General features: G+C 40.5%; 1 protein-coding gene across 1 annotated transcript in view; it reads right to left on the bottom strand.

Moving 5' to 3' along the window:
- Positions 1-8,688, bottom strand: part of LOC133632373 (ras-specific guanine nucleotide-releasing factor 1-like) — a 67,828-nt gene extending 59,140 nt beyond the window's left edge. The window contains exon 1 of the mRNA XM_062024766.1: positions 8,304-8,688. Within this exon, the coding sequence (XP_061880750.1) occupies positions 8,304-8,579 (276 nt within the window). The 5' untranslated portion in view covers positions 8,580-8,688. The remainder of the gene's footprint in view (positions 1-8,303) is intronic.
- Between the last annotated feature and the right edge of the window lie 3,879 nt (positions 8,689-12,567).

The raw sequence follows: 12,567 nt of genomic DNA, 5'->3' as shown, positions 1-12,567 counted from the left end.
CCTACTGGACGTGACTTGTGTATTGTCGCTGTCCAATTAAAATCCTGTACAGTAGTACCTCAATTTAAGAGCTTATTTGGTTCTGTGATGGAGCTCTTCACTCAAAACACCTGTATGTCCAATCAATGTCTCCCATTGAATTGAATTAACATACATTTTAATGGTGCCTAAAACAACAATGTCTTAACAAATAACATGCCTTTTAAAAGGGAAAACAAACTTTTGGATAAGAAATATTGTACAAAAACAATACAGTAAAATGTACTGCTAACAACTATAGTAGTTTTTTGAAGTAATGTAATAATGGTGTACAGCATTTACTTTGGAGAGTGGACTTCTACAGTATCTCCTTCGGGCTGCTACTCTGTCAAACACACCATCAGCAACTTTTCCACATTTTCATGGATAAATGTCCGCCGTTTAGATATTTATTTGAACATTCTGGCTTTAGACTCATTCTACTTCAGACTATTAGTGATACGCTCAAGTCGGCGAAACGCTCGGGTCATGTTTTTGAGGATTTCTTTTTTTCATTCAATGAATATCATCCACTTCTTCTTCTCAACACTGTCCTTTTCACTTTCTTTCTTCCCATGGTTGGGAAACAAAGTTATGTTGATCTCTAGAGAGTAAGACCAAATGTTTAGAGAGGATCTTACGGGGTTCACTGTGGCATTTGCTACACCAACTAATGGCGGGGATGCGTATAACTCAAAATGTTGCTTGCAACTTTAAGCATAAAATAAGCTCAGAGACTGCTCTTATCTCAAAACACTCTTAAATTGAGGTACTCTAAGTGGAGATACCACTGCATCTGCACTTTATGATGATTCTGAAGTTTTAACATGAACACCGTACCGTATGGTGGATTCATTTGAAATGACATTTGTATATGCGGTAAAACACTTTGAAAGACATGTGAGTATTTATATATTACAGATATCCTCAAAGTTGTATAATAATTGAACAAATGGTCAATGATTTATGGGCAATTAATTGCTTAATCCTGCTTGTGCCCCTGTAAGCGTTTTGGCTTATCGTGGCCATGTTTTATATCTAATCATGATCAAATTTTACACACATGCTTGTCAGTCCCCTAATAGGTTTTACCAAATTTGGTGGTGATTGGGCTACAACACTATTAAGTCACAGTGGGTGTTTTGTAGAACTTAAGTTGTTTGACAAGTCAATTCGATTTATTGGGTCAAACCACTATGTGGTGTATTTGTTAGGAAACTAATAGCACAGGCAACACAGTAGAGGTGTTTTGACCAATTTCATCTTTTTACAAGTAGCGGTTCTGGTGTAGACGGTGCAAAATCTTTCTAACAACAGCTGTTTTTGTGTGTTTATTCATACCTGACTGACAAGCTAAACTGCGTGTGTAAAAGCACCGTAGTGAGAACACAGTACTTTTCCTAGTACATTACATTGACTGTAGCCACCTACTGTATGTATCACATAAAACACACACACACACACACATTAACAAAAACAGTCATTGTCACACCAATAATGCAAAACAGAGCAAATTTATTCCTGTCGCAAGAAGCACATGGGGAAACAGAAGACAGTGTGATGCTAATTGAAGCCTTTCAAATGCATTTAATCACTGCTAAAATAAATGGAGTGGAGCAGCCTGCATGAGCAGCTGTCACCTTACATGTCATCAGCTCATACCTCCTCCCCAAGACAAGGGTCTTGTCCTGACACGCTTTGCATGAAAAAGTTTTGAATAAGAGTTGTCAACAACATCAAGTGGTGATGCTTTTTATTCAAATCATATATAAACTTTCTTGTTATGGATTGAAATCTATTCTTTTTGCGTGCAGATACAGCGCAATCAATGACCTCAACATTAGGAACACCTGCACAAACTCATGACATCTACTGATATGTATTAAACATGATGTCATAAAAACTGCAGCTCAAATAGGAAACATGTTTTTTACCTTGCCAAAAAGTATAAACAGTGCCACTCTCTAATTACTTACAGTGTCGTCTGATACCGCCATGTGTCGCCGTAGACCATGGGTGTCAAACTCTGGCCAGCGGGCCAAAATTGTCCCGCCGTGTAATTTCACTTGGCCCTTGAGGCGATATCAAATTAACACTAGAGCTGGCCCGCCTATTATATACAGCGGCGGTGCCGCGCTAACACAGCATTCACCGCTAATTCTCATACTTGCCAACCCTCCCGGGAGACTCCCAAATTTCATTGCCCCTCCCGAAAATCGTCACGTCCGCTTTTCATCCAGTCCACCGAGTGCTGGCCCAGTCACATAATATGTGCGGCTTCTGCACGCACACACAAGTGATTGCAACGCATACTTGATCAACAGCGATACAGGTTACACTGAGGGTAGCCATATAAACAGGAGAACATCCCCACCGTAACACAACATAAACACAACAGAACAAATACCCAGAACCCTTTGCAGCACTAACTCTTCCGGGATGCTACAAGGTGTGTGTGTGTGGGGGGGGGGTTTGGTGGTAGCGGGGGTGTATTTTGTAGCGTCCCGGAAGAGTTAGTGCTGCAAAGGGTTCTGGGTATTTGGTCTGTTGTGTTTATGTGGTGTTACGGTGCGGATGTTCTCCCGAAATGTGTTTGTCATTCTTGTTTGGTGTGGATTCACAGTGTGGCGTATATTTCTAGCAGTGTTAAAGTTGTTTATACGGCCATTCTCAGTGTAACCTGTATCGCTGTTGATCAAGTATGCGTTGCATTCACGTGTGTGTGCGTTCAGAAGCCGCACATATCTTGTGACTGGGCCGGCACGTTGTTAGAATGGATGAAAAGCGGACGTGACGACAGCTCGTAGAGGACGCTAAAGGTAGTGCCTTTAAGGCACGCCCCCAAGACTGTGGTCCGGGTGGACTACGAGATATAATGACTGATGAACACCTTCGTTCGATAATGAAGGTTGCCTCAGCTCAAAGCCTGAGCCCCGACATTAATGAACTAGCATCCAAGAAAAGATGGCAGGTATCTGGCTTGGGCACATCAGATTAGATCAGTGTGTTGCAAACTGAGCAGTTTAAAGCCCTGAATGGTTGGTTTATTCATTGTTATTTTATTTTCAAATGTATTAGTCTGTGGAAAAGTTAATGTTGATACTTACCTCAGAAGGCGGCACATAGAAAAGAGGCATTCAATTTTTTATTTAAATTGTATTTGATATGCCATTGATATTTTTTAATTTAATATTATTATTATTTGAAACTCGATTTTGCATGTCACTATAAAGCTATATAAGCCTTGCTTGTTCAATATTCAATGCAAAACTTGTTTGGGTCCCTATTAAAAGGTTAATTTGTTCAACCTTGGCCCGCGGCTTTGTTCAGTTTTAAATTTTAGCCCACTCTGTTTTTGAGTTTGACACCCCTGCCGTAGACATCATTATCACAACACAGACACAGACATGGAATCTGTAAAATTACAAAAGCTACAAAACACTGACTCAAAAATAGTTACTTATTCGGAAATCTAAAGCAATATCTGATATTTTGATCCAGAAAACTGCTAATACAAATATTAGAGCTGTACTTATTTGGGAACCACATGATTCGATTCGATTCAATTCTTGGGGATAACAGTTTGATTCAGAATGGATTCTCGATTCAAAACTTTTTTTTTAATCGAGTTTGGATTTTTTTTAACTGATTAAGAAGTAAGAATCGAGATTCATTTGAAAATCGATTATTTTTTGACACCTCTTAAAAGTATACATTATATTTATCTCACATATATTAAATTGTAATATATTATTTTGAGTGTAGTTATTTAATAATCCATGGTTCTCGTCCGGAAAAGGGTGGAGTGCCATCTCCGGCTAGGGGAAGAGATCTTGCCCCAAGTGGAGGAGTTTAAGTACTTTGGAGTCTTGTTCACGAGTGAGGGAAGAGTGGATCGTGAGATCGGTAGGCGGATCGGTGCAGCGTCTTCAATAATGCGGACACTGTATTGATCTGTTGTCGTGAAGAAGGAGCTGAGCCGGAGGGCAAAGCTCTCAATTTACCGGTCCATCTACGTCCCTATCCTCAACTATGATCATGAGCTTTGGGTTATGACCGAAAGGACAAGATCACGGGTACAAGCGGCTGAAATGGGTTTCCTCCGCCGGGTGGGTTGGCTCTCCCTTAGAGATAGGGGGAGAACCTCTGTCATCCAGGAGGAGCTCAAAATAAAGTAAAGGTGGTTCCGGCATCTGGTCAGGATGCCACCCGAACGCCTCCCTAGGAAGGTGTTTAGGGCACGTCCGACCGGTAGGAGGCAACGGGGAAGACCCAGGACACGTTGGGAAGACTATGTCTCCCAGCTGGCCTGGGAATGCTTCGGGATCCGCCGGGAGGAGCTGGACGAAGTGACTGGGGAGAGGGAAGTCTGGGCTTCCCTGCTTAGGCTGCTGCCCCCGCGACCCGACCTCGGATAAGCGGAAGAAAATGGATGGAATTACTTATTATAGAAACCACATGACAAATATGTAACATTGTAAAAACGCTTCTCCCTAATAAACACCTTTTTCTGTGCCCAAATTGCATCCTGGTAGCTTGATATTTTTTGCCCTTTGGATAATATTATTTACATACATTTAAAGATGATACTTTATGAAAGGAAATAAGGGCAACTTTAGAAAGAAAAAGTTTAAATATTGAATGTTTGAACACATTTTCTAAATATGCTATACTGCTTGGCAAAACTAGACCTACTGTATATACTTAAGTAGTTTTACTCTAATTAAAAATAAAAAGTAAGTAATACCAAAATGGCACTGCATCCTTTAGTTTTTGTGTATGTAGCTCTCAGTGGAAAAAGTGCCCTAATAGATACCTTGTAATTTTAGTTGACTAAATAAACACTGTGACCATATAGTGTACAGCAGTGGTCCCCAACCACCGGGCCACGGTCCGGTACCGGTCCGTGGGTCGATTGGTACCGGGCCGCACAAGAAATAAAAAAAATTATATATATATATATATATATATATATATATTTAATTTTTTATTAAATCAACATAAAAAACACAAGATACACTTACAATTAGTGCACCGACCCAAAAAACCTCCCTCCCCCATTTATACTCATTCACACTCATTCGCACAAAAGGGTTGTTTCTTTCTGTTATTAATATTTCTGGTTCCTACATTATATATCAATATAGATCAATACAGTCTGCAGGGATACAGTCCGTAAGCACACATGATTGTATTTTTTTATGACAAAAAAAAATACCATAACACACCCCCTGGTCCGTGGGACAAATTTTCAAGCGTTGACCGGTCCGCAGTTACAAAAAGGTTGGGGACCACTGGTGTACAGAATTGTTCTTCCTCTCAATGCAGCTTTCTTTTGTAGTGTTCAGTAGGCCTACCTATATAAATTGCAACAGATTTCCTATTTATTTTACTACTCTGATGAGGACACAAATGATTCTGTTTAGTGTCTAAATTGAAATGAGCCATATGACTTGTTGTCTTTATTTCTTTATATATACCCAGGAAAAAAAATGGAATCACCAGTTTTGGAGGTTGTTCATTCAGTTTTGTATATTTGTAAAAAAAAAAACACAGATAATAAAAATACACTAAACTGTAGTAATTTCAAATGGCAACTTTCTGGCTTTAAGAAATACTAAAATAAATCATAAATATATTTTTTGATCAAGCAGAGTGAAATAAAAAAAGGACTCATTCAATTCTGAGAGAAAATATGGAGTCAAAAAAACAAGATACCACACCACTGGTACTTTGTTGCACCACCTCAGGCTTTTATAACAGTTTGCAGTCTGTGAGGCATGGACTTAACGAATGACAAACAGTACACTCCATCAATCTTGCTCCAACTTTCTCTGATTGATGTTGTCAGATCAGCTTTGTAGGTAGGAATCTTGTCATGGACACTTTTTTTTAAATTTCCACCACAGATTTTCAATTGGATTGCGAGCCGGGCTATTTATGACATTGACCTTATGTATCTTTCTTCAATGAAAGTTTTTACAGTTTTTGCTCTACAGCAAGATGCAATATCATCTTGAAAAATTATGTCCATCGATCCATCCATCGTCATCATCCTCAAACATCGTATTGATTAATGGAATAAGAAAAGTGTCCAAAATGCCAATGTAAACTTGTGCATTTACTGAAGACGTAAGGACAACCATCTTCCCAGTGCCATTACCTGACATTCAGCCCCAGATCACCAATGACTGTGGAAATTAGCATCTTTTCTTCAGGCAGTCGTCTTCAAAAATGTAATTGGAACAGCACCATAATTTCCAGCATCCTCACCTTGCCTAAAGCAGAGTTGTGATTCATTACTGAATATACAGTAACTTTCATCCAGTCATCCATAGTCAACAATTGCTTTGCCTTAGACCATTGGAGCCTTGTTTTTTCAGTTTACCGGTAGATGTTCATGATGGCTTTCGTTTGGCTTTTCTGTATTTAAACCTTTGAGGCGGTTTCTTACAGTTCAGTCACATTTCTGCACATGTGTTCTTCATTTGTTGCATTGACTGTTTTCAAGACATATTGCTTTATTTTCTGTCTTGATGTGTTGATGTTTTCTTTGGTCTACCAGTATACTTCCCTTTTACAACCTTCCCATGTTGTTTGTACTTGGTTCAGATTTTAGACACAGCTGACTGTGAACAATCAGCATCATTTGCAACATTGCGTGATGAGTTACTTCCTTGATGAAGTTTGATAATCATCTCCTTTGTTAAATGTATTTGACATCTCTTGTGTTGGAGCCATGATTCATGTCAATCCACCTGGTGCAACAGCTCTCCAAGGTGTGAACACTCCTTTCTAACTGCAGACTAATGAACAGATGTATTCTGATGCATGTGTTCGCTTTGGAAATTAAGTATTTACAAGGTGATTCTTTTTCCCCTCAGAATTAAGTGATTCCATATTGTTTTACTCTGCTTATTGTAAACATAAAACTGTTGCTGACTACCACAGTTTATTTTCTTGATTTCTTGTAGTGTTTTGATAGCCAGAATATTGCCATTTGAAGTGACTACAGTTTGTTTCATGTTATCTAAAAATTAAACAAATGACTAAACATCCTCTAAGTCAGGGGTGTCAAACTCATTTTAGATCGGGGGCCACCTGGAGAAAAATCTACTCCCAGGTGGGCCGGACAGGTAAAATCACGGCACGATAACTTAAAAATAAAGACAAATTCAGATTGTTTTCTTTGTTTAAAAATAGAACAAGAAAATTCTGAAAATGTACAAATCATAATGTTGTTGTTTTTTTTTTACACTTACATGTTGCGGTTAATAGTATTATTTATTTGTCGTTATTTATATTTTCTGAATACATTATGTGATAATGTTCATCAGTCAACTCATTGGTGTCAATTTTCAATCTATTACGATAAAAAAATTATATCAAAATCAAATTACAGGATGTCATTCATGTAAGTTTGCTCATTTTCCTTAACTGGTGCACTAACATCATGTGGTTTATTTTATTTTTTTACATATGTAGCATAATCTACAAAGATGCAAATAATTGCTATTGTGACATCTAGTGGACACATTTAGAACAGCAGTTTCTTTCATTCAAAAATGTTGGTTCATTTTTATACTTAGCAAACTCATCCCGCGGGCCGGATAAAACCTGTCCGCGGGCCTGATTCGGCCCACGGGCCGTACGTTTGACACCCCTGCTCTAAGTCTTCTGACTCCATAATTCTTTTCCAGGGGTTATAGCTGCATAAGACTGCAACTGGCAGGGCACATTTTACTTAGACCGACTGCATCATCAGCTTGTTTTAAGATCCTCCTCATCATCAACAGCAGCAGCAGCCTTCTTGACTCCTCCAACCTCCCAAATGTTTCACTTTGCTTGCAACCAAGCATTGCATCAAACTAGTACTTTCCATTCCTTTAGGAATGAAGAAGCACATTTGAAACGAGTAAGGGTATCTTATTGTGTGTGGTACTAATGTAAGAGCTACATCAGTTAAATCATGTCGCCACAAAGCGAGCAGACGCAGTTGCCAAGGTAGGATGCTATTAATATCAAGACATGGAGTTAAAATCAATACGTCAAAACTGCAGGGCAGGGGCAGCCAGTCTCCACCAGGTGGCAGTCCAAACTAAAAGTTTTGTATCCAGTTTCAAGTGAGCCTCAAAAGCAATGCCTCAGCAATCAGGATTAGATGCAGAAAAAAGTACATGACAGCAAGTTTAAGTGTTCTCCCAGTTAAGCTTGGTGGTTATTCTTGAAAGCCTGGACATTTTTTTACATGCACATACAAACCCATCCCAAAAATATATTCCTACCTGCTTCTCCAGGCATTCCTTGGCAGAGACAGGGGGTTTAGGCGAGGGTGCTCTGTCGCAAACGCAGCCCTCCAGCAAGTAGAGTCCAGAGGGGCGCGAGCTGGAGTCGTTTTCAAAATAGAAGAGCATGTTCTGCAGCAAGCAGAACCACTTGGAGTGCCATTTGGTGTTGTCTGAGCTCTTCTTGCTCAGGCATCCCCGCCTGGTTCCGTCCTTCTTGGCCAGCAGTGCCAGATAGGTGACATGGCCATCATTGAGCCGCATGCCCTTCTGCATGTTGCAGCCCCGGCAAGACGCGCACTGCCGCTGCTTACATCTTCTCCCTCCCCGCTCTTCCACAGAGATGCAGTCACACTTGATGATGGGGAACAATCCTCTGCTCCCTTCACTAATAAAATATTTGAGAGAGAACCCCCCCCCTCCCCCCCCCCTCCTCCTCCTCCTCTTCCCCGTTTCCCAATCCCAACAAAAGACAGGCTCCTAAAAAGAACCGCACGCACGTTGAAGGCTGGAATGCAACCAAGAGTGCCCACGCCAGGAGAGAGCCCACGCCAGGAGAGAGCCCCAAACGCTCAATGCTAGGGTGGAAGTGTGCGCGTGCACCAGAGAAGGCGCGTACTTGCTTGGATAGACACACTGCTCGCGCAAAGAAGCGCAGTCATGTGACCCCCCCCCCGCCCCCCACGCACACATACACGCACGTCCCCGCGTATCCCCCCTGAGTGGTAGGTTTTAGCACGTTGGACAGTTCTATAGTTCAGAGCATCATCCCACACACATTTTGCATTGAAATGTAGATGGTTAATTTAAAGACCACTTCATTAGCTATCTAATGACATCTGCCTCCTCAAAGATATTAATGCTGCCTAATTTAGTATAATTCATTAAACTTCATTAGTATTATTATAGTTTGCAGTAATGTACGACTGCAATGGGTCTAATTGAGAGCCGTTTTGGACTCTTAAGAAGCTAAAATAGATAACACAAACTCTTGGTAACATGTACATCAGACCTGGGCATTCTGCGGCCCGCGGGCCGCATCCGGCCCTTTGTGCGTCCCTGTCCGGCCCGCGTGAGGCCAATTATAAATTACAAAATACATTTTAAAAAGTATCTATGTCGCGTGTGCAATACAACGGTGCTGCTTTTGTTTTGAAAATCGTTATTTGTATTACTTCCGTGTGGACGTATACGTGTGCGTGATTGTGAGTGAATGTGAACAGCTGCAATCATTAATTACAAAATAAAGTTGAAAAAACATTTATGTCGTGCGCGCAATACAACTGTGCTGCTTTTATTTTGAAAATTATTATTTATGGGCGTGTGTCAGTGTGTAACCTGCGAGTGAAGGTGCACATGCAGCGACAAGTGATGCACGGTTTACACCCGAGACGCTAAAAAGAGAAAAGTTGATGACGAATGGCGTGTTTCCAACAAGACATATAACTGCCATGCAACGTCCCCTCTAAGGTGCGTGCCTGCGCAATTGCGCACTGCTCAAGCGTCTGCTGCGCGCAGCAAATATATGCCGCGCACCAAATCAAATCCCATCTGAATTCTAAACAAAATAAACATATTTATTCTATGTAATATTGCAATGCAACTTTGAGTGACAGTGACAACAAGCGGCCCTAACGGTGTTCCTCAACACCGTTCAATTGAACGCCGTTCAATTATTGTAACGTCTATCGAGATGCTTCGAGGCCAGGAATTATATCGATCACTTTATTGAGCAAAACTGTTTATATTCAGCCATAACCACACCAAAAACATAAGTAAAACACTTCTATCTCGAAAAACTAGTCATTTTCTGCCGTACAAACCAGGCCAAAACCAACTTGTCATCTGTCACCAACACGCATAGCACTAAACCACTGGTGCGTTTATGGCCACACAAAAAGTCGGACAACTCAAACATCACACAAAGTTACACTATGACTCCTCAGTCATACGTGTGCTTATTTTACTGTCATTTATTATTAATGTTAATTTATTTATATTAGTCATGGAATGCTGTTACATACACTATGTTGAAGTATTACTATTATTATTAATTATTATTATTATTATTATTATTATTTATCTTACGGTATATATCAAAAATAATATTGAGCAAAATTTAATTGAAATATTGTCGATGTGGCCCTCCAGCAGTGCTCGGGCTGCTCATGCGGCCCCCGGTAAAAATTAATTGCCCACCCCTGATGTACATCCATCCATCAATCTTATTCCGCTTATCCGAGCCTAAGCAGAGAAGCCCAGACTTCTCTCTCACTAGCCACTTCGTCTAGTTCCTCCCAGGGGATCACGAGGCGTTCCCAGGCCAGCCGGGAGACATATTCCCCCCAACATGTCCTGGGTCTTCTCCGTGGCCTCTACTGGTCGGACGTGCCCTAAACACCTCCCTGGGGAGGCGTCCGGGAGGCATCTTGACTAGATGCCCAAACCACCTCATCTGACTCCTCTCGATGTGGAGAAGCAGCGGCTTTGAGCTTCTCCTGAATGACCAAGCTTCTCACCCTATCTCCAAGGGAGAGCCCCGCCACCCGACAGAGGAAACTCATTTCGGCCACTTGTTGCCGTGATTTTGTCCGTAAGCGTATTTTCATTTAATTCTCGCCAGTTTCGGGCTCTAAATGGCTGTCAAAATGTACCAACTAGTGTTGTCCCCGATACCAATATTTTGGAACCGGTGCCGGTACCAAAATCGTTTCGATACTTTTCGGTACTTTTCGATACTTTTCTAAATAAAGGGGACCACAAAAATTGCATTATTGGTTTTATTTTAACAACAAATCTTAGGGTACATAAAACATATTTCCTATTGCAAGTTTGTCCTTAAATAAAACAGTGAACATACAAGAAAAATTGTTTTTTATTAGTAAGTAAGCAAACAGAGGCTCCTAATTTAGTCTGCTGACATATGCAGTAACATATTGTATAATTTTCCATTCTATTATTTTGTCAAAATTAAGGACAATTGGTAGAAAATGAATTATTAATCTACTTGTTCATTTACTGTTAATATCTGCTTATTTTCTCTTTTAACATGTTCTATCTACACTTCTGTTAAAATGTAATAATCTCTTATTCTTCTGTTGTTTGGATGCTTTACATTAGTTTTGGATGATACCACAAATTTACATATATCAATCAGATACCAAGTAGTTACGGGATCATACATTGGTCATATTCAAAGTCTTCATGTGTCCAGGGACATATTTCATAATATAAATTTAAAGAAAACGAAAGAATATGTTGTGATGCCAAAAAATATCGACGTAATCAGTAGTATCGAATAGCGATGGCGTTTGTACATTTTGACGCCGATACTTGTTAGAAACTTAATTTATTTGTCGCCATGGAGACAAGGATTAGTGATTTAGAAGCAATGACACGACGTGACGACGACAAGACAAAGTTTATCTCGTGGACGTTGGCTAAAATAATATTTAAATCTATTTCTTACACAACTTCGTCTCAGAGACATGGATTGATGAGGGGAAAAAAAAAGGAATAGATTTTGAACTGGAGGGATATGAACTAAATGACATGAACAGAACCAACAAGAACGGAGGAGGAGTAGCTGTGTACGTGATGGACTTGAACTACAAAGTGGTGAATTCAATGTCATCACCAAAGTCAAACATTGACACGTTTGAAAATTGGATTACCTACTCAGTGGCCTAGTGGTTAGTGTCCGCCCTGAGATCGATAGGTTGTGAGTTCAAACCCCAGTGTCACAATTCTGTATAAAACAGTTTGAGAGGAACCCAAGGATGCAGACAGAAGGTGAGTCGAACAGTTCTTTTACTAGAGTTGCATACTCACAAAAGGCGCTCCTCCCAGGAGGGAACAAAATGCCACGTTGTAAAAAGGAGAACACAAAATGTGCACCGTGGAGAAAACAAAAACTAGTATATATAAAAATACAACAAACTTGGGTCGGAGTTGCAAGACGTGCTACCGCCGACGTAGACACCAAGCTGGATGGCACCGGGAGTGGCCAGGATCATAAGCAGCAAAAACACAAAGCATGGAAGTCATCAGATGTGGAGAGCCGAGGAGTGGAATCACCGAGTGCCATCCAGCTGACAAGGTGCTGCTTAAATAGCACCCTGGTAAATTGGGAGCAGCTGTGCACGTCTCACAACTCCGCTCACAATGGGAACACAGGAACTCTAAGGGGAAGGAGAAATGAAGTGAACAAACAAGGTCAACTGCACCAACAAAGGAAACCTGAATACAAACCACAAGGTGGCAG

The sequence above is a fragment of the Entelurus aequoreus genome, linkage group LG02, assembly GCF_033978785.1.
Source record: "Entelurus aequoreus isolate RoL-2023_Sb linkage group LG02, RoL_Eaeq_v1.1, whole genome shotgun sequence".
NCBI lineage: Eukaryota > Metazoa > Chordata > Actinopteri > Syngnathiformes > Syngnathidae > Entelurus > Entelurus aequoreus.
Note: the sequence above shows the minus strand (reverse complement) of the source record. Positions and strands in the feature narration are given on the sequence as shown.